Source organism: Protomyctophum parallelum, assembly GCF_964188405.1.
Source record: "Protomyctophum parallelum genome assembly, chromosome: 9".
NCBI classification, from domain to species: domain Eukaryota; kingdom Metazoa; phylum Chordata; class Actinopteri; order Myctophiformes; family Myctophidae; genus Protomyctophum; species Protomyctophum parallelum.
The window spans coordinates 30,370,045-30,393,081 of record NC_139706.1 but is presented as its reverse complement, the minus strand read 5'-3'; the positions used below and the strand labels follow the sequence as shown (position 1 = coordinate 30,393,081).

General features: G+C 42.5%; 2 protein-coding genes across 2 annotated transcripts in view; one reads left to right on the top strand and one right to left on the bottom strand.

Moving 5' to 3' along the window:
* Window positions 1-23,037, bottom strand: part of npat (nuclear protein, ataxia-telangiectasia locus) — a 231,620-nt gene that overhangs the window by 145,496 nt on the left and 63,087 nt on the right. The window lies entirely within an intron of this gene.
* Window positions 1,609-23,037, top strand: part of dscamb (Down syndrome cell adhesion molecule b) — a gene marked incomplete at its 3' end in the record, with an annotated part of 194,574 nt that continues 173,145 nt past the window's right edge. Inside the window, exon 1 of the mRNA XM_083773030.1 lies at window positions 1,609-1,716. Within this exon, the coding sequence (XP_083629156.1) occupies window positions 1,674-1,716 (43 nt within the window). The 5' untranslated portion in view covers window positions 1,609-1,673. The remainder of the gene's footprint in view (window positions 1,717-23,037) is intronic.

Below are 23,037 nucleotides of genomic sequence, written 5' to 3'. Positions count from 1 at the left end.
ACTAAAACTAACTGAATTAGAAAAAAATATGTCAAAACTAACTAAAACTAAACTATAATGAAAAAACCAAAACTATTATAACCTTGCTCTGGGCATATCACCAGCAGGTGAACATTTAGTCAATGAAAATAGCAGATCTACAACCATGTGAGCTGGGCCTGGAGGGTATTGAGGGTCTTGACTGTGTGTGTGTGTGTGTGTGTGTGTGTGTGTGTGTGTGTGTGTGTGTGTGTGTGTGTGTGTGTGTGTGTGTGTGTGTGTGTGTGTGTGTGTGTGTCCATGAAATGTTCCCATTCTCACTCTGAGAATACATTGTCTTTCCACATCACGTCAATTTTATAAAAACATTAATTCATTTATTATTTTCATATGCCTACTTAACACACCATAAAAATAAAAACATTAATTAATTTAGTTCAACAATTTAGTTCAACGTACTAGGCCTAGGTTACTGGGTGCTTGCTTTATACCTTTAATTGCCAATTATCTCTCCTTACTAGGCCTATGGGCTATATTCTATTTTCATATGTATCTAAAAATAAAAACGTTTATGCGTTCAACTTCTACCACAATTCCCTTATTATAGAGAGCTACACAGCCACAAGAATAGCGCGCACGGGCAGCGCTCTCATTCATACATATCAGCGTGCGTAAAATGTTATCCTTGCGCCCGGCGCGTCAGGTGCAGTTAATTTCCCCTCATCATCATGCAAATGCGTCCAATAAGGCTCGTGCTGCTCGCACCTACACACATGTGTAGCTTAGCTTGGCCTGGGACCGGCAGCCAGTCTCTGCTCCTTTAAGGCAATGAGGAATGAAAGCGTCTGCAGGGGCAGGGGAGAGAGGGGTTATTCTGTATAATGCTCTGAGGCAGCGTATAGTGGGTTGGCGCGGAGGACCAATGCGATTAGAGCTTAGGCAGCGCTGGGGAAGATGCGCGTACTTGCCTCGTGCTGGACGGAGAGAGGCGGTGAAGATGATTTGACTTTGGAATCTCAGAAAGAAAATCCGCCCGCTTCAGTTCACCCGGATTTGTTTGTATTTCTTTAATTAACTGACCCCTCCACGGTTTATAGATTCTTATTTTTCCTCCTTTTTTTTCTTTATTTTTTTCATTTTCGGGTAATTTGGTTGCAAACATGTTTTTTTTGTGTGTGTGTGTGTGCCGTTTGAGGTTTTATTCAAGGGTTAGGATTTGACGTTTTTATCCTTTATATAGTTTAGCCAGTTTTATTTTTTCTTTATTATTTTGTCGTTGGGACATTTTTTTTGTATAGGGATGTGATATTCCACAACGCTCTGACTCAGCATCATCATCACACCTGGGCTTTACGCGAGCGCCGTCTCCCCTTTCAGCATCCCCTTTGAAGAACAGCAAGAAAGACACGGAGCACCGTCCGTCCGGGAGCTCTGCCCAAGCAAGACAATCACACATTCTATATGCTCCAAGTGCAAATAAGGGGCAGGGAGACTGAGGGAAAAAATACTAAATAAGTAGCGAGGGGGACAGTGAATATCATATTGAAAGTAGAGACTTGGTCCGGTTCCTCCAAGACAGTGGCAAATGTTTAACCTTACCCTAAGCACACAGAAGAGAATTCTAGGGAGGCATCGGTCGAGGCGTGCGGAGAAAGACGAGAAAGCATAGCTTGGGGGATTGAACGGAGCAGGGCATGTGGATATTGGCTTTTATCTTTTCCCAGAGCATCTTGAATGGTAAGTTCACCTGCTCATGTTAATGCTCATTATTACCTATTTCCCGGAGGGGAATTATACTATATAGCTATATGGCAAAGTGACTGAAGACGAAGGATGGAGGTCACCGGTGTTCCCACATGAAAAGATCCAATGTTTGTCAAAAAGCCTGTCACCTTTGATAGATGGGGGGAGACGGGCGAGGCATGAACTGCGTTTTAATCGTTTCTGTTCCCCTATAATCATTAAATACCGACCCATTTCCCCTGCCCTCGAAATATGCATTAATAAGCACAACAACAATCAGACGAAATTGATGAATTATGTTTCTTTAGGTCAATTGTGGGGGCCTGCATTGCATTGTGTGCGGGATTAATTGGCGTTATTTAGGCTAACTGACTTTGAATAGCCGTGACCTTACAGGTTAAAGTCTTAATGGCCAACATTATTGTAAACGAGCTTGCGTTTTATCTATTTTCTATTAAAGTGTGGTTTCACTGTGACCCTTAGTAATACATGACGTAGGCTATTTGATAATATAATGGACATTTGGTTGAACCCCTTTCCCCTCCCCCACAGCCAGCTTATTTTTTCAAGTTCAAAGTACCCCAGTGCATACAAGGGTGAAGAAACACACACAGACACACACTTATATCTGCTCATTGTATTTGTATATCAACACACATTTTCATTAAAAGATGTGTGATAGGCCTAATATCTGCTCTGCATATCCAATTTGTCATCAATATTTTGACAAGACATGCATGTATTTTGCATTGAATAAATCCTATAGAAGGAAAAACAACTCCATGGAAATGTCTTTTAAGGACAAAAATATATAAAATGTTGCATACAAAGATTATAGAAAGGGAACATAAAATTGTATTTATATATCCCAAGTACACCACCTCACCCCAAATTATTAACATTTGAATATTATTTAAATAGTCTACAAGTGTCCAATCTTATATATATATATATATATATATATATATATATATTGATGAGTATGTGTTGGTGTTTCTGCATGTATATGTGGGTGTATGCATGCACTGGCAGTCTGGCACACATGCAGTGAATGTGTGTCTGCATTCATTTGTATTTGTTTGCTCTCCCCATATATCCACAATCAACTAGCAGAAATTATATGCAATATATTAGGTTTGCAAGCTCAAAATAATCATTTATTTGCTTAGTCCCTTCTATGAGGAGGGATATATATGGCTGACAGGGTGTGTACAAAAAGGGAGTCAAAGAAGGAGAGAACAGGGAGGCTGGAAGAGGGAGAAGGAGAGAAAATGGAAACATGTCTAAGGAAAAAATACGATGGTCGACAAGACAGGGAACATTCAGATATAAAAAAAATCAAACTCATTTTGTTTTCTAAATGTTTGTAGCAAAAGGCCACACAGCTGAATTCAGAGAGGTGAGGTTTTAGAGGTATGTAATGTATACATTAGAGCATATTGAAGGCTGGCTAGTTATACGATATGGTGCACCTATAGTATGCTGTACACCCCCAGACCCCCTCACACCCCACACCCCAAAAATGGCGAGGGAGGAGGGAGAACAAATGTATTTGTTTTCCTGCTGGTCTGCATGATAAAAAATAAGCTTTTTGAAATGGATTTTTGTTTCTGTGTTTCTGTCTTTTTCATTGCTTAGGCAAGCCTCCAGTCTTGCGCAGTTTATTGACACTGAGCTCCACATAAAATGGTATCTCCCTCGGCCCAGCTTGGGCAGAAACTCATAAAGGCACAATGAGGAATCCTCATTAATCATAATCATCTGTCTGTGACATTAGATCAACTGCCATGCAAGATTGTGTCCATTTATTAGCAGATTATCGAGGAGGCCCGTGGCAAGCAGCTGACAGGGAAATAAGCAATATACAGGGAAGAGAGTGTGAAGACATTTTTTTTTCTTCTTCTTCTTCTTCTTCTTCTTCTTTCTCTTCTTTTCTCATTCAACATTTCCCATCTTGTTTTTTTGGAACTGTCACTGCTAATCTTCTATTTAAGAATTATTTAAGCATTTTTCTCATCGTGTGACATCAGACGTTCCTATTTATTTTATTTTATTTCGGTATCATTGCAGGAGCTTAGCCGTGTGATGTTGTCTCCATCGGTTGGCTGTTGTTTGGATTATCATCAGAATGAGGTGTTCATGGGCTGTGCAGGCGTTGTCAGAATGAATGAGTGACCTTGTAGATAGGAGCCAGCACAGTGATTGGTTTCTAGACAATTCTTGCTGTTTCAGAGTTAGGCCTATCACATGCTCACTGGCCTGTCTCTATGGTAACCTGTATTATGGGATTCAGGAGAGTGCAGGGTTGGTCTCCACCCGGCTGGACTCTGAGGTAACCCGGAAGTACTTACATAAGGACTTAATTGCTTCTTTAAAGATCAGAGGGCTTATAAATGAGTGACATACAGAATCGTAATTAAGCGTCTAATTAACATTGTGAAATCTGTGAGTGTGAGTGTTACGGCCTCCTATTATTGCAAAGTGATAATTTAGCGATCATAAATAATTAGCTCTATCTCTATATTTAATATTTTGTTTCAACATTCTGTCTGCTTTTAATCATTGCAACATTGTCATTCTTTAAAAAAATGAATCAATTTGCATGAATTCAAAGGAAACCGCAAATACCTTGTGATCTTAACAATTTAATTCTATAGTATACATGATTACATAATTATGCATGTTAAAATCCAGCTCATACTGTAGGCACATTTTAGTTTGCAAATTATTCTGGAAGAGCGTCACTGTATCTATCAAAGTGTATACATGTGTCACTTCAGCCATCAGGATAAAAGGCATTTCTCCTCTCAAAAGATGCCTTTGGGCAAAACCAATGCAAGCTCAAATCGACTCGCTCAAATTCTCATTGCAAATATATATTGAGGCAGGGCCCTTACTACTATGCAATGATTTATAGCTGTGCTCTACTGTATATCGCAACATAACATGATGCTGCATGTATTAACAGGAGTTTAGTCCTTTTTTGTTCAATGAATGAACATTGAGACTAAGTTTTAAGATCACTCAAATTAGAGTTTTTACTTCAATTAAGCATGACCTTTGCGAGAGTGAAGACATCAGGTTCTCTTAAAATATAAGGAAGTTCTTCCAGAGTGTCTTGCCCAGTGTAGATTACAGTACAGTAAATAGCTGCCAACATCACTTAGCCTGCCAATTTAACATGACCCCACATTATTTGTAACCTGAGAGGTTGGATGAGAATGCTATTGGGATAGATAGATTGGATGAACTTGGCTGTGAGTTGAAGGCTACTGTGTGTGTGTGTGTGTGTGTGTGTGTGTGTGTGTGTGTGTGTGTGTGTGTGTGTGTGTGTGTGTGTGTGTGTGTGTGTGTGTGTGTGTGTGTGTGTGTGTGTGTGTGTGTGTGTGTGTGTGTGTGTGTGTGTGTGTGTGTGTGTGTGTGTGTGTGTGTGTGTGTGTGTGTGTGTGTGTGTGTGTGTGTGTGTGTGCGTGCGTGCGTGCGTGCGTGCGTGCGTGCACGTGTGTGTGTGTGTGGCGCACACGGAGGGAGTTAATCTACAGGGGACAATTAAGGCAGCGCAATGATTAGAGCCCCATCTGTTGGAGTGGTGAGGTGCTCCTGTGGAAAAAGCCCTAGGATCTTCCAAGCCTATTTACAGATGTCAAGGGAGCATATTTTGTCTCTGTCAGGCAGAAACCTCTTATCTCCATAGTTTAAGTTTGTGTGTGTGTGTGTGTGTGTGTGTGCGTGTGTGTGTTTCTCGTAAATTAACGCCCTACTTGATCATATTATACAGTGTCACACACAGGCATCAAAAGTAGAAGATCCGCAAGCTCGAAATGCGATCTGAAGCGGAACGCTTTGAGCTCGTCGATCTGTTAGTCTTGCTATGTTTTTTATTTAAATCCTGAAAAGTAACAGTTTTGAACATTATGAGGTTTCCAAAGACGATAATGTCGGGCGGACGTTGTATGTCCAAAACCGTACATTTTCATGAACTGGATAAAAAAGGAGTAAAGTAAATCTTGTTCCAATGCATGGTTAATCACTTTAAAATCTGGCATCCCTATTTTCTTTGCCTGTCATAGGTTTTCTAAAATAGCTGATCTACAAGCTTACAGCAACTTGCATTAGGATGTGTTCGGAGCTTCTATAGATCAGCTATTTTCACTACTGAAAAAACGAGAAGGCAAAAAAAAGTTGAATCTGCAACACAATTTTATACAATATAGTGGTCCTTGGCCTGAAAAACATTGAAGACCCCTGATGTAGGGTTTAAGTTGAGATACGAGGTGCCAACAGGACAGTGATGATGTGATCATCGGTAGTAGTGGCAGTGGTCCTGTGTGTGCAGGCTTCCCAGAGCCATGAAGAGGGAGCACTTGAAACCTGATCAGCTTCCACCCCTCATGGTCCCCTAGGTCTGCTTACTAATTACCAATTAGGGTTCAGTTGCCGTAGCGATAGCACAACTCATGAGATTAGATGATGGCACGAACAAACATCCCAAAAGATACCCTATATCTAGCCTATCTACCCGAGCAACTGGTGGTTAAGTGCCTTTTTCAAGGACACCTAAGCAAGGCGTCTGAAAGACAGAGAAATTATTTCTAATTTCTTTCCACACAGAGATTTTCTCAGCTGGTCCAAATCGGATCATATTTATACATTGTGATATGACTCAAAGAGTGGACCAGTGTTTCCCAAACAATTGGTTGTGATTATTTTTTGGCCCCATGCAGACCCCCGCACCGACCTCCGCAGGGACCCCAGCTGTACCCTCCGACACTATAACCGACCGTGCGTGAGGTGCGATATATGATGGTTTGGAGAATGGGCTACCTGAGAGTGTACAAATACAACCAAATGGACCCATAAGAGTCCATTTGTACAGTCTCAGAGTTTAAAAGGGTCCTTTGGTTCTATTTGTAGTAGGCTACACTCTCAGACATACAGTGTCACCTGGACAGATCCTGTTCTTGTTTCCACACCATGCACACAAATACAGATATTTACATTTCATAGCACAGTGACATTTCTGCAGATATAATAAGGCAACTGGTTATTATGACTGTCATCAATTCTTGTTTTAAAATTATTATTTCAAAATGTATTACAAAATCTGAAATATGTATATTATTATTTATTTAAAGTACATTTTCCCCAATATATAAAACACATTTTCCAAAAGAATTTCAGAACCAAAAAGGTATAATTTGGAAATAGCAAATCTACAAGCTAAACGTGGCATGGCGACATGTGAACATGCATGTTTGATATATAGGGCTTAAGTATACAAACCCACTTTGGTTCAGTTACTGCACGATGCAGTCTTACAATGAAGTATAAATGAGTCTTAAGCTGCCAGTGCCACACATTCTGAATCATCAACATGATTCCAGTAGAAAGTTGCCGGCATTACCGGGTAATGAATACACAAATGTGTGATCATAACAAGCTATCCCCTAGTTCACACATCCTAGCTGTATAATGAGGGCCAGTCAGCTGTACCACTGTACCTCCTCAAGATCTTCAGCCAGACTAGCTCTCTAATTAGGAGCAAGACATCAGAGACTGTGTGTGTGTGTGTGTGTGTGTGTGTGTGTGTGTGTGTGTGTGTGTGTGTGTGTGTGTGTGTGTGTGTGTGTGTGTGTGTGTGTGTGTGTGTGTGTGTGTGTGTGTGTGTGTGTGTGTGTGTGTGTGTGTGTGCTCACACATTGTTTCGCCCCAATGTAAAATCTAATTACCGATCACACTGTGTCTGTATGGATTCCGCTGAATCAGAAGTGTAATTGCGTCAGCCCGCGTGTAAATGGCTCTTGCATTAAAATGTTAACGATATCGTTTAGCATCTGCAAAGGGAAAGGGAGGGAGAGAGAGGCCCTCGGTGCCCAGATGTAGATGTTTGATCATGCGTGTAAAGTGAGGTTGTACTACATTTGGTGTCGGGGTAGTGGCGTTGATGGGTGGGTGGGGGTTTCCCTCACAGACTGGGTTCTCAGTGGAGAGGATGTTTTTAATTCACTCAGCACCTGTCAAAGTGACATGTTATATTACCGCGCTGCACTGTGCAGGCACTCCGATGGAAAAGATGAACCCATGTAAAAACCTTATTTGACAGAACAAAATGGACTAAATCAAGATCAAATGGCTTACCACATACTAAACCTTTATTTTCCTTGGATGAGGGGACTGATAAAAATAAATGCGAAGGTGATAAACTAAAACTAAACTAAAACTTCCCAAGGGGCTAATGGTAATAATAAAATAATAATAATAATAAAACTTTATTTGTATAGCACCTTTCATGACATGAAATGCAGCTCAAAGTGCTTTACAGAACAATGGAGAATGAAAGAAAAGCAAGGCAACAACATTAAAAAACAAGCAGTAATGCAGTACAGTGAGGACATGAAAAATAAAAAATACAAGATCAAAAGGCAATGTTGTAGAAGTGGGTCTTGAGCTGAGCTTTAAAAATGTCTACAGAGGCTGCCTGACGAAGGTACAGTGGGAGCTTGTTCCATGCTGACGGCCCGTAGAAGCAAAAAGCTGCTTCCCCGTATTTTTTAGTTGCCATTTTTTTGGGCAAAGCGAGCAGGCCGGCAGGTGGAAGACCTTAGGGGGCGGTTTGGGACATATTTAGGCAGGCAGTCATGTAGGTAGGAAGGTGCGAGACCATTGAAAGCTTTATAGACAAGTAAAATCATTTTAAAATCAATCCTAAAAACAACCGGAAGCCAGTGCAGTGATGCCAAAACTGGAGTAATATGTTCTCTCATCTTAGTTATACCGTAATTTCCGGACTATAAGCCGCGGCTTTTTACCCATGATTTGAACCCTGCGGCTTATACAACGGTGCGGCTAATCTATGGATTTTTACAGCTAACGCAGAGCCATCTCAGGCTCTGAGCTAACGTAGCTGCGGCTTATAGTCCGGTGCGGCTTATAGTCCGGTGCGGCTTGTATATGGGATTTTCCCTAAATTTGGCTGGTGCGGCTTATATTCAGGTGCGGCTTATAGTCCGGAAATTACGGTAGTTAAAACTCTGGCTGCTGCAAAGTTGTAATCTGTTAGTTGTTTTCTTAGGCAGTCCTGAAAAAAGTGCATTGCAGTAATCAAGCCGAGAAAAAACAAAGGCGTGGATTAGCGTTTTTGCATCGTCCAAGGACAAATAGGCTCTGATTCGTGCAATATTTCTAAGGTGAAAAAAGGCAATCTTGGTGACATGATTAATGTGTGAATTAAAGTTCAATTCAGAATCAATAATAACCCCCAGGTTCTTTACTGTACTGTTAGTTTCTACAGTTAGGTTGCCCAGTCTGCTTATTATTGATTCTTTCTGCTCACTAGAACCGATTATGAGAACTTCTGTCTTATCCTCATTTAGCTTGAGAAAGTTCTCACTCATCCAACATTTGATGCTAGACAGGCAGGTCAACAGCGGGTCTAAAGCACAGGGATCATCTGGAGCCACAGAAAGATATAGTTGGGTAGCTAACCAGTCAGTGCAAGCTGGATACTGTATAACACGGCCGCCAATCACAGTTGTTGTGGATAGTTTGGTAGAATTTACGACCGAGGAGACACCAGAGTTTATCCGGGCAGTTTGAGACATGCCAGCACCTTTCATGTTCCAGACCTGGCAACCTGCATGCATTTTGCATAATTATAGAAACCACGCAATTCTAGGTCTTAGTACGCACGTACGAAACTATGCATTAGGTATTATCCACGTTATTATGGATCCCACCGCAGTTCCAGACGTTATTATGGATGATATTATGGATCGATATTATGGATTATTTTTTCATATCAATTGATTACGGTGATCAGCTGTGTCCAGTTCCCCTATGAGGAGACAGTAATACAATATCTGGATATACAATAAATGACCAATGGGGGGATAATCAAAAGCATGTTAGCCCTCATCTTCCCCAGGAAATCAAACTATGTGGTGTCGATGCATTGGAAACACAACACTAACATTTCAAATTGCAACATTTGATTGACAGGAGATACAAACAAAATCGACACAACAAATTATTAATTTAGAATCTGCGATGATGGCATAAATCTGTTCCAATTAGTTATGCGGGAACATACAACTGAGTGGCAAAAAACTACTTTCTGGACTTGACAGTCCAAACATGCAAACAGAAAAGTCTTATCTGATTGCATTAAACAATGTTAAACTCACTTTGCCAGTCGATTTGCCACTCACGTTATTCATGCGCCTCTACGGATACTGGATATTAAGTGGTTAACAGGAGACCGTTTTCTCATTGCCAGACCTACAGTATCTCCACACTAGCACTGTGCCAGTTGAGAAGAAAGCAGGACACTAACCTCGTGTTAGTCTGTAGCCTACTCTGTATACAGTAGTACTGTATAGGCGCAACCTAAACAATTTTAGAATATTGGCCACTAATTAAGTCATTAAGTCTTAGTCATTTTAAGCATCTCTCAAAGTCAAGGTGAAATGATGCATTTCTTATAGCATGTTCGTTATTTCAATCATACTCAAAAAATGAGTGTTGCACATGCCACATACTGTAGTTTGTGAACCCTCTAAAATGGTGTGTCTCAATTTTTCCTGTTTGGAAGAAAGGCCTTGTAAATTGCATTCAGACAGTTTGACACAAGACAACCAATGAAAGCATCCAACCAATAGACACACAATGTCTATTGTGGTTGACAGGTGGCAGAGGTGTGATGAGCTATTCATCATCCTCCATGACAAGTATTCTCTTTGGCCCTCATAAATTCTGCCCCTTAATCCAGTCCCCTCCATGTCAGGGCCAGGCTTTGAACTCCACACATGCTAAGGCCTAAGGCTGGATTGATCTCCTTCTAGCTGGCCTCTGTGTGATAGGCTACAAGCTACATCATACATGTGCCCAATGTATCGTGGATTACTGTGGTGACTCACTTCTTCTGTCTGTCTCTCGGCCCTGCTTTGTTCTTCTCCCTCTCACCCTATTCTTTCTCTATCCCTATCTTCCCCCCATCTCTCTCTCCCTTGCATTATTTCTGTCCCTCGCTTCCAGCTTTGACATCCTTCTCTCATACAGTATGTCACATACGGTAGTACTCTATTTTAATGCAGCATTGATCTGTAGGAGTCTAGTGGTCTATAAGAGGGACGGGTCTGTCTGTGTGTCCGGAGCTAATCTTGCCAACCACTGGACCGCATTTTGTGTGCACACTGCCACAATAATATCATTGCTGTTGGGCAGAAACCTCTTATCTCCATCTCTATTTTGGTAAATTAACGCCCTATAGACTATCATACTACAGCGTCACACAAACGTTTCAAAAGTAGCAGATCTGCAAGCTCGAAACGCGGCACGAAGCGACACGTTTTGAGCTTAATCGATCTGCTACTTTTTGCTGTTTTGAAATTGAATCCTGAAAAGTTTTGGATTTAAGAGGCTTCCACCCGACAGAGACTATAATGCATCCCTTGGATTCACCTCAGCCTTTCATCAGCTGTGTTTTCTTTCTTTGCCCAAACTCTAGCGGCTTTGTATTTGCAGGTATAGTCTTCTCAGTCAGATTATGTGTGACTTACCCGGATGGTGTTTTACGACAAAAAGCCTGGCCCCCTATTTGTGATGCTGCATAGTCCAAATAGCAAAGTAGGCTATGGGAAAACAGAGGAGGCAGCGGCGGATAGACAGAGTGACAGAAAGACAAATGGCTCCAGCTTGGTTTCTCGACACTGCTCTTTATTTTTAAACCTGGCACAGATGCTAAGATTTAAGACCAAGTTAGTGGCGGTTTATTTTTAGCCGGCCATTCTTAAAGTGCTGTCATCTTGTTGGAGTTGAGGTAAGGTGTGGAAGGTAGTTGTGTGTGTGTGTGTGTGTGTGTGTGTGTGTGTGTGTGTGTGTGTGTGTGTGTGTGCATACATGTTTGAATAAAAGCTCATGTGTATATGTAGCGTGTGGATGTGTGCGTCGGCTCAGTATTTGATTTAGGTTCTCAACCTCTTTTGAGCTCTATGGAAATAATGGAATATTGGGCATTTGGAATGCTCTAGCATATTTCAAACAGTCCTCAAGAACCACTGCACCACTGAACCACTGAACCACTGCACCGCACACCACCTCCCCACAACAAGAACCACTGCACCGCTGAACCACTGCACCGCACACCACCTCCCCACAACAAGAACCACTGCACCACCACTGCACCGCACACCACCTCCCCACAACAAGAACCACTGCACCGCTGAACCACTGCACCGCACACCACCTCCCCACAACAAGAACCACTGCACCGCTGAAACACTGCACCGCACACCACCTCCCCACAACAAGAACCACTGCACCACTGAACCACTGCACCGCACACCACCTCCCCACAACAAGAACCACTGCACCACCACTGCACCGCACACCACCTCCCCACAAGAAGAACCACTGCACCGCTGAACCACTGCACCGCACACCACCTCCCCACAACAAGAACCACTGCACCGCTGAACCACTGCACCGCACACCACCTCCCCACAACAAGAACCACTGCACCACTGAACCACTGCACCGCACACCACCTCCCCACAACAAGAACTACTGCACCACTGAACCACTGCACCGCACACCACCTCCCCACAACAAGAACCACTGCACCGCACACCACCTCCCCACAACAACTTACTATATCATTGCTGTCGGGCAGAAACTCGACACCAATGATATATATTATTTCAACTTTTTGTGTTTTTTCGGAAATTAACGCCACACTTGATCATACTGCAGTGTCACACAAAAGTATCAAATGTAGCAGATCTGCAGCTTTTGATGTTTTAGAATTTGAAACCTGAAATCTAACATTATCCACCCGACAGAGAGAACATAAGAAATAATAGTCATTCTATTATTATTTTTTTCATGTTAATATTTAACATTACTGATCTTAAAGAAGCATTTATACTTTTTATTTTACATTTAAAAAAAAAAATCCCATGGACCACCTGTAATCATGGACACCACTGGTTGAGAAACAGTGGTTTAGGTTTAGGGCTTTTCAACCTTTTCTGGATCAGGGACCACTTGAAAATCACAAAAGGTTGTGGTCAGATGGGTGGGCCACGTGCAATGCATTTTCAGAGCATTTTGTATGATAAAATTGTATGATAAGATTTATCTGTATAGCAATGAAAACAAACTTTTCCAGGTTTTAAAATAAAAAATCACACCCGTGCGAACTGAGCGGTGCAACTATACATGTTCTTTGGTGCCTTTAGAGTCAAGCACAGTTGTTGACTTAAGCATGAGGGTTGTAATGATGTGCGTGCGTGCGTGCGTGCGTGTGTTTGACCCATGTGATCCCAATTAGCTGAATGCTCAGTGTGCATCTGCAGGGGTCAATAGGTCATGCTACAACAGACATTCCGTGCACAGTCAGTACACACATGATGTTTTCTTGATAAAAAACCAGTAAGACGCACTGAGGGCAAGAAGCAACCTCGCATCCGCCTGGATGACGGCAGACTGCTGGGCGAGCACTGGCGCTTTGGCATGGGGGGTCAGATCAACATATGGAATGAATTCTGTACTGGCCATATATGGAGCGTGTCTTGAGTGTACAGGGTTTGATGAGGGCCCAGGTAGGGCCGGGCCTTCATTTTCGGGCCTGTTGAGAACTCTATTTTTCGCCGGCTGCCGGGCGCGGCTGCACTAATAATTTTGGGGCGGGCCCGTCTAGAATTTGAATGGACAGGTATCAGTCAAAAGGGAGACATCGAAGAGGAAGGACGGGTGGGGAAGGATCAACATATGGAATGTCAGAACAGGTGTGCTAATGGACACTTAATGGTTTGAGGTCAGATGTAGAGTTGCTGGCCGGCTCCATATGTGCAGATCTAGGTGATGATCCAGTCTTCTCCATGGGTTTGATGAGGTCAGTGTCGTGATCTTCATATATGGAGATGGACATAGGCGTGACGGACTGATGGCCATATATGATAATGTGATGTGTCACGAGGCGTGAGGGACTGACGGCCATATGGTGGCGTGACGGACGGAATGATGGACGGACTGACAGGTTTTGCAGGTTTTCAGATACCTACTGTCGAAAACGGTTGAGAAACAGTGGTTTAGGGCCGTGGCTCTCAACCTTTTCAGGTTGATGTAGGGCCTTTCCCTTTCTTTCTTTTTGAGGTGTTAAAAGGGGTCACTTCACTGTCATCTGGGGGACCCCCCCCCCATCATGTGGGTACCCCCCTGGGGGTCCTGACCCACAGGTTGAGAAGCAGTGGTTTAGGGTGTGACATGAATAGAGCCACAGGAGTCTGATTTATGTCCTTCTAGCCTCTCATCGATCCTCCTAGCCTGGTGTGAGACTGAGTGCATCGTCAATACTCCTAGCACTTTACGGCGTTCCTAGAATTCCCCCGACCTCCAGTCAGACCAAGGTGCAGGGTTCCATTTGTTTGGAGGGGGAGGATCCATGCCTCTGCTTTTGATATCCCCCCCCTGGTCATTCTCTTTTATGGCTGGTGAGGTCTTTTTTGTATCCCTGCTTCTGGTAAGACTGAATTAAACCTTGTTTTGGGAAAGGGACACTGATTAGGTTTGATAATATCACAATTTACATCACAATGTTAATCCTGGCATTGTTTTTGGCAAAATCTTTTCTCAAAATGTTGATCTTCCCCCTCCTATATCCAGAATTTAGTGTATGTTCACAAACTGAGCAAATAGGCAATAACCATAGTGTCAAACTTTGTCCTACACAAACTCCCCAAAAATTCCCATTGACAATGAATGGAGACTTACGTCATAGTGAGTCTGAGCAAATAGGCATAGTGTCTATTTTACGTCATGATGATGTACAATGATAAGAGCGCCCCTCACTTCACACAGGTGTGATTTTTTATAAAAATTCAACAATTGGGAAAATAGCTCATCCACAATCCCACATGTCTCATCGTGATTTGTGGATGTAGAGCTTGTAGGCTATTTTCACCATTTTCTGTAAAAAATGTGTGTGTTTTACAAATGGAACTCTGAATTCCCTCGACCTCCAGTCAAACCAAGGTGTGATACTGCAGTACAGGGCCATGTGCCAATGTATTTGATTACAGAGCAGGTTCACCACAGATGAGGAGAATTTCCAATTTCCAGGTCCAGTGCTGTTATAGGATTGAGGGAATCACGTCTGTGTTGCATGAAAAGAGAAATGATTTGGACAGAACTCCACATGCGTCCAACAGCATGGAACATGTCACTGTTTACATGTTGCATATGTGTCCCCGTAGAGTAGACTGTTGCCAGGATGAGGTCTATTATCTATCCCATCCGTCCCCACAAGTCATTATGCTAATTCCTGTTTGGTCAGATGATTAACACTATTATATCTCGATTAATTCCAAAGTACTAAATGCTTCTGAATATATTTGTGCCTGCTCGGCTTCACACTGCCCCGGTGTCCTCTGACGACACGTTAAAGGTGGAAAAAATGACCTGAGAGGAGAGGAATGGATGGAGGTTGGGAGAGAAGAGAAGAGAGGGGATGGGAGGAGAGGAGAGGAGAGGAGAGGAGAGGAGAGGAGAGGAGAGGAGAGGAGAGGAGAGGAGAGGAGAGGAGAGGAGAGGAGAGGAGAGGAGAGGAGAGGAGAGGAGAGGAGAGGAGAGGAGAGGAGAGGAGAGGAGAGGAGAAGAGAAGAGAAGAGAGGGGGTGGGAGGAGAGGAGAAGAGAAGTGAGGGGATCAGGGGATGGGAGGAGAAGAGAAGAGAGGGGATCAGGGGATGGGAGGAGAGGAGAGGAGAGGAGAGGAGAGGAGAGGAGAGGAGAGGAGAGGAGTGGAATAATGTGAAATAATTTCCTTTCCGTGCAGGCAGTGGTGTGCTGAGAGGGGGAGCAGTAATAAAGCAAGCTGGGGGCTGGGGAGAGATGAGGAAGAACGGAGGGGTGGGGGGGGGGGGGGGGTGCAATGGCGCTGGCTAGGGGGGCTGCTGAAAGGAGCCGTGCTGTGGTCCCTTAAGTGTTGAATAAACATGCTTGGTTTAGAGAATTGGCTGCGATAAATGTTTAATATGATAAGTCCATAAAGACGGTCAAATGAGTCTGGAGTATTTAAATGAACATGGCACACAGCAGAAGCAGTTCTAAATGGGCAGGGAGGGGGGGGGGTGTAGGCCCTGGAAATGGCAGCAAGCACTAATAAGATGAGAGCAGCCAGCTGTTCTGACATCAGCACTGACAGACCTCGCCAGCTGTGGCACAGCTGTCTCTCTGATCTCAACGTAACGACGAGTCTTAATTGTAATCATAACAATAATCAAGAGTGATTAACCAAAAGGAAAGAGTAACAAAACAAGCCTCTTACATAACATAGCATAAATAGCAGATCTTCTAGCTCACAATGTGTCACATCGTGATGTGTTGCGAGCTTATTGATCAACTATTTCCACTATTCATTTATGAATCATACATTAGGGTTTAAGTGGTTATGGTGAACTACTGATATAGTAAAGGGAAGAATTGCTTTGCTAGCTTGTAGTACAACATGAAAAACAAAATGGTTGCAAAACAAAGTACAGGTGATTGCTTAATTAACGTAATTTGATAAACCTGGCCTGCAATAGAGCGTCTCAGTCCCGCCCCCTTTCATGACGACGCCGGGCCCAGGAAATAGTTCCCAATGCATTTTTCCCATAGATATTTATTTAAAGACCTTATAAGCGTTGTACAAAGACAACTCTTGTCGTGACAAATCATGACAACAAACACAATATTTTGGACCAAGCAAATAATTACAAAGTAGAAAAACAACAAAAAAAGTGTTGTAACCTGTTCAGTCCGAAAAATTGTGTTTGTTGTCATGATTTGTCACGACAACAGTTGGCTTTGTCCGCGCCGTAAACGTCTTTAAATAAATACTTTCTGAAAAGTCTATGAGGAAAATGAACGGGGATTTATTTTCCGGGTCTCTCGAGGGGGCGGGATTGCGACGCTCTATATGGAAAGCAGCTCACAGCATTATAATGATCACAATATCGATCAAATACCTTAGCCAGCATGCAGGTAGATAGCATAGTGATAATTCCATCTATAAAACCACCTAAATCCTAAAGTTTAAGGACTAAGAATATTGTTGCCAGGCAGAGAAATCTCTTATCTCCAATTCTCCATATTCAAACTTTGTGTATTTTATTTATTTATTATTATATATTTTTTGTAAATGAATGCCCTATTTGATCATACTACAGTGTCACAGCTTGTCGATCTGCTAGTTTTTATGCTTTTGAATTTGTCACAGTCACGGTTTTGGACATAAAGTTTCCACCCGACAGAGATGATATGCTCTGAAGTAAAGATCCTGACAACAGATATCTGAACAACAAGGTTACTACCATTTAAGCCCTACAGTAATATGCAAGGGATAACGAGCTGGTCATTGATGATTAGATCCATACGCGAACACGGCTATACTGAAGAAATGAATAGCCGCCCTACATTGACCCAAAAGTAACCAAACAAAAGGATTTCATTGCTTACGTTAATGAAAGTAGTCATTTATGGCAGGAGCGTCCGGTGCAACGTGTTGCCTCCTAAAACATAGAATACATTTTGGGCTATTTTTTCTTGCTTCAAATGTTTTCATGAACATTCTTGAGAGTAGCCGCAATTTGCAACTCTAGATTTTTTTACAATGGGTTGAATCTAGAGTTGCAACAAGCTCCATCCACTTCCTATTCATCATTTTTGGTTTGCGATCTGCTTGTCTTAAATGACGTTAAACTCACCAACATTGCAGCTGCAGTCCAAGCTTGAATTATCCTCTTTCAATCTGCCGAGCTTGTTTTTCATAAAAATCCACCGTAGAGATGTTATGAGATACTTTCTGTCAAGACATCCTCTGCAAATGATTCTTTTTTTAAGTGTTGCAGTTTGGAAGCACTCGTTTCTGTTAACGGGTCGCGCTGCTGCCTCCTGCATTATGTGCAAATTCGAAACAGGTTGAACGCAGGGCAGAGTTGCAAATTGCGGCTATCTTGAGAGCAGTGTTTAGCTGTAAATGACGTTGTGCGTTTGTTTACATCCCTGTCACGTTGGATACGGCAGCGCAGCAGGTGCTTTGAGTCTCCCATTAGACAGCGGTCTGTTATTGAGCTCAGTGATTGTTGACCAATCAGAATGTAGCATTCAACCATGTCGGGCCTGGGCCGGCTGAGCGGTCCAGGCACCTAGGCTGGTAATCCAACCTGACAGTGTGTTGCGGGTTCGCCTCCCGGTCCCGACGACCTTTGCTGCGTGTCTTCCCCCCCATCTTTCTCCCCCTTTCCTGTCAAATTACTGTTAATCTGTCAATAAAGGCAAAAAGCCCAAAAATATCTTATATCCAAAAAAGCATTCAACCAAGTACGGTAATAAAGCCTTCTGCCAATGAGGGGGAAGAAAACACACTTACAGGGATATTTAACTTGTCTACTCAGGTTTATGTGAACACCCTGCAGACAGTTTTTAAGTTGCTTGATTCAGTATTTAGATATTTGACATTCATTTTAGCTGCTATACAAACCCATTGTACTCTATTTTAACCATGTCAGATTAACCTTTTTTCTGGTGACTGATACCGCCCTCCTAATACGTGAGGTGCTCGTGTTTTTTAATTACTTTAATTTTATTTTTAATAATTATTTTTAGATTGTTTTATGGAGCCTTGTTCTTTCCCTGATGCTTTTCATCCAAAGTAATTATTAAAAAGAAATGAAAAAAGTAATCTAATAATTGCGGTGAAACTGTGCACACACAGTTCTCAGATTGCTTTCAGAGTTGTAGACCCTGCAAGGGTCCATTTGGACCTTGTGTGGTCCGCGGTTCCCATGTTGAGAACCAGCGTTGTAAGCATAGTACTGTATAACAGCAGCATTGTGGGATGAAACCCAATACAACAAACTGTTGTATTGCATGAAATTAATATTGTGTGTTTTTGCTTCCTTTTAATATATCTATATAATTTTCCCCTGGCCGTCACAGTCAGTTACTGATGCACACACACACACACACACACACACACACACACACACACACACACACACACACACACACACACAGTAATAGATTTCTCCCCGGTAGCTTTTTTTTATTCATCGTTAACGGCAGCAGAGGGAGCCGCTATAGTTTGTTACAGGATTATCCCTCTCATCAGATCCACTTTCCTGCACTCATCAGCAGCAAGCAAGCCGCAGCATAATTTAGACATCAACGTTTAGCTGCCACTCCGCTTTACCCAACTGAGAAACAAGTCTAGCGTCTCACTCCCTTCCCTTAATGAGACAGACAGCCTCACTGGCCCACTTAAGACATGAAAATAGACCAGGGAGGGGGGGTGGGGGGTTTGCAGGGGGAGAGTTGGCTATGGAGAGGGGGGGCGTGCTAACGCCCGCCCGCCCCTGTTAGACATCAGAGGCTTGGATCTGTCGGTGTGCATCAGCCACTTGCAGACAGTGAGGTCTTTCTACTGTCACAGCCCCCTGCTTAATATTCATGAGTGCAAATTGTGAGACAGTCATTTAACTCCTGTGCATGGTGTATTGCCTCTGGGCAGATCAGATCAGATCGTAGGGGAATGCTTACTCACACTAGGCTGCCGTGCCTAGTGCCTACAGTACCAGGCCGTGCTAGATAGTTTCTTTAACTATACCCTCCCTGAGATTACTGCTAGATTTGCACAGGAGACTACATAACCCGCTAAACCCGCATTTTATTCCATTATCTCTCCCTGCGTAATACGCTGTTTAATTCGCAGTTTTTTAATAACTTAAAAGAAATAGCGGCTTTGTCGCGGACCTGGTGACGAGACCAACACTTTATGATGACGTAACCGGAAATCAACCAACTGCCGGCTTGCAAGGGCTTCTAGGAAAATGAGTACAATGCAAAGTGAACGAGGGAGTATGGACGATCTTAGCCCGCTTTTCTCTTTGTCCGTGAGTCGGATCGCGGAAGTGGCTCATGTGTCGGCTCAATAACAAATCATTGGACTATTTTCAAGCGGATTTTATAAAGACCATAAACTCCTTTAAAACCGCTCTCAAATATATATGGGGACTAGGTTGGCGGATGGTGTGTAGAGCCCAGGATCACATTAGATAATTGACACGGGTGAAAAATGCGTTACAAAATCGTGGGATAAAAAAATATATAAAAAAAAACGCTCTCAAAGAGCACCTACAGACAGCTGCAAACTGGCCCCCCGTAAATAAAGTCTGAGTCCCCCCCCATACTGTACTTGTTCTTCCTTTTTTACTTTCTTTATATGATGATTTCCTGTTTTTATAGAAGTGTATATTTGTGCCCCCCTGGTGGCAAAAAATATATATTTTTTGTCATTATTGTAACTTCATACTCATTTATACTCATTTATATTGTTCATGTCATTCATACTTTGTTTTGTTTTACAACATTACATGATTGACATTGACATGACTCACATGCTGATTGGCTATGGTATGCTCCACAATGAGTAAATAAATCACGTCTAGAAAAATAAGTACTCACAGATGTGTACCCAGATATTGTAGGCTATAATTATCGCAAAACAAACCTACCCTACAGCAACCTATGGTATGGGGGGATTTATCCAATCACTATCATGCAAGGTCTTAGTTTGAGCTTGTATTTCTTCTGTGTATGCTTTATGTATACAGAACAGTGATCCAGTAAATCTTTTGAGCCAGCCGTTGTAGAATTTCTTTAGAAATTCGGACACTAGCAATGTATTATTTGGGAGCATAGATTGCACAGTAGTCCCAACAGTGTATAAAGAAATGGAACAGGATGAGAATTTGTTTTGCGTGCGTGCGTGCGTGCGTGTGTCTGTGTATGTATATGTGTGTGTGTAACTGGAACAAGCCAGGTATAAACTCCCATGTAAGCCTGTGCCCTCGGGGCGCGGAGCAGCGAGTTTCTTTAATTACCCAGGATTCATGCTGTCACACTGTCACCGCGAGGCACCTGGTGCCACCACTGCCGCCATGCTGTGTGGAGTCCTCAAGTTGCTTGCCATGCGATGACAACTCAGACAATGGCCTTGCTCGCTCTCCAGATGCAACACGGGTGCCCTGTAAAATATAGGAACCTGAATCGATCTCTCATTTCCCTCTTTTCTTGTTCGTTCTATCGTGTCGCCCCGTCCACTGCATCAGAATAGGCCTTTAAAGAGAGAGAGAGAGAAAAAAAAAAGAAAACCCCAGACCAAGTAAAAGAAGAAATTGCATTTGTGAGCTCTCTGTTGTCTGGGTTTGTGTGTTGTCAGCAGTTGCCTGGGTACAGTAGCACTGGATCCTTGGGCCTTAGAATGCAAACCAGACCCAAGGAGGGAAAAATCTTAACCAAGCACTGCATGACTTTTAACTCCTCACAGGAAAACTACAAGGACAGCAATGTGTGGACTAAACAGCTGATCCAGGGTCAGATGGCTCATTTCCCTGCTAATGGTTAAGGTTAGCTTCAGACACGAGGAAGCTGATCCTGTGTAAGTGATTAGGGGCAAGTTGGTCTTCTTGGTGCATAGCAAGGAAGGCAGAGAGAAAGTGCTAGTGTGCGTTCATCTATTTACCTGAGCTCTGCTCCCATCAGCATTGATTGCACGTTTGCTTAAATGAAGCGGCCCAGTAGCTCTCAAAGCGCTCTGTCATGGTTGGTTACCCACCTCTGTCAGCTGATCAACTCTACTGTGTGTGAGGGATCGTGCAGCACCGTGGCACTAAACTATCGCTGCAGTTTCTCACGTTGCATTGTAGATTGAGAACATTAGCTCGGCTGATTCATTGATTTGTGTTTGGGATTAAATTGATCATCGGTCTGTAGATATAGCATTATTAAAAAACGATAAAACCCATTAACACCTGAGGCAGATTCTACGAATGCGTCACAAATAGCAGATGTAGAAGCTCGCAGCGTGGCACAAAGTGACACGCTGTGAGCTTGTATATCTGCTATTTTTATAGCCCAGCACTAAAAATCTAATATTGACTGACAGATTACAAATGCTCTTGCTCTTGTGTCTTAATGTCAATTTATATGGCAGGAGCTACTTCTTTTTACCTACGTATAGGTACTGTCAGTCAGTTATCATTTGATATGACACGTGTCCATATATGTATATGTAGCTTACAGTTATGTAACATATTGTAATGAGACACAATGTTCAGTATGAAACATACGGTCACATTGCGGATGAAAGGTGACGATTTGTTATCCAAGAAGCTAAATATAGAATAGAAATAACATCTACAGTATGTGAAGAAATACAGTATGTACTTTCAGATCAGTTGTCAAATGTTCCATCTCCAGAAAGAGAAACTTGGACAAGGTTAACCGCCTGACCCTATTCTGGGAATGTCATAATGATCGGAGACACTATATATATATATATATATAGCAGGCTTTACTAGATATCTGATACAAGGTTTCTACCCAACACCAACTAAATGCACAAACTTCCCTTATCAAAGCCTAAAAAACATTTACCGGTAGATATAGAACATAACATATTAGATGAAGTAGTATAGTACCTCAAAGAAACACAGCCATCCTTTTCTCATTCCAGCAAGAAACAGAGATGACAGATTAGAGCGAAAACAACCTCCCGTCCCCTTCTTCTCCCTAGAGATTTTCTTAAAAAAAAAATCATAGTCAATTATAGATGCATATAATGCATTATTGAACAGTGTCATTTATTTCGCCTTTACGGTTCAGCTCATGAAAGATTTTGCCAATTACTGGTTTCCTCTCGGGTAATGTAGTAAGTGGTTTGGCCTTGAGGCTGGTTGTTGGGGCGTGACATGGAGGTCTTTGTGAGGTCTTTGAGGACAAGCGTATACCTGAGACTTCGTTTATGGTCTGACTTGTGTGAGCTTACCGTCAGCTAGGGGGACAAAGGCTAGGGTACTGATACGTACACTAGTATGGTACCCTTGACAGGTCTGCATTTCACTTTTTTTGTAGGTTTTTGTAGGCCGATGTCTTCTAAATCCTAAACAGTTTTCTGAAAACTTTTCTCTAACTTTTTCATGTCAGGAACCCCCAGAACCATACATATTTGGCCACGTACCCCCAACTCAAAATATTTTGTTCCGGAGACACCCATAAGTAAAGATTTGAGTTTAAAATGTTAAGTCTAAATTGAGTTGCTTTCACACATTTTTAAGTGGTGCAACCACTTCATTAAGTAGCTTTGTGTGTGCCTGCCTGGCTGGCTGGCTACCTGTGTCTGAGCACGGAAATAGCATTTGGTTGGTTTTCAAAACCAAGTGTCACTGTTGTGCAGCCTAACACACACATAATAACTGTATATGATTTCAGGTGTA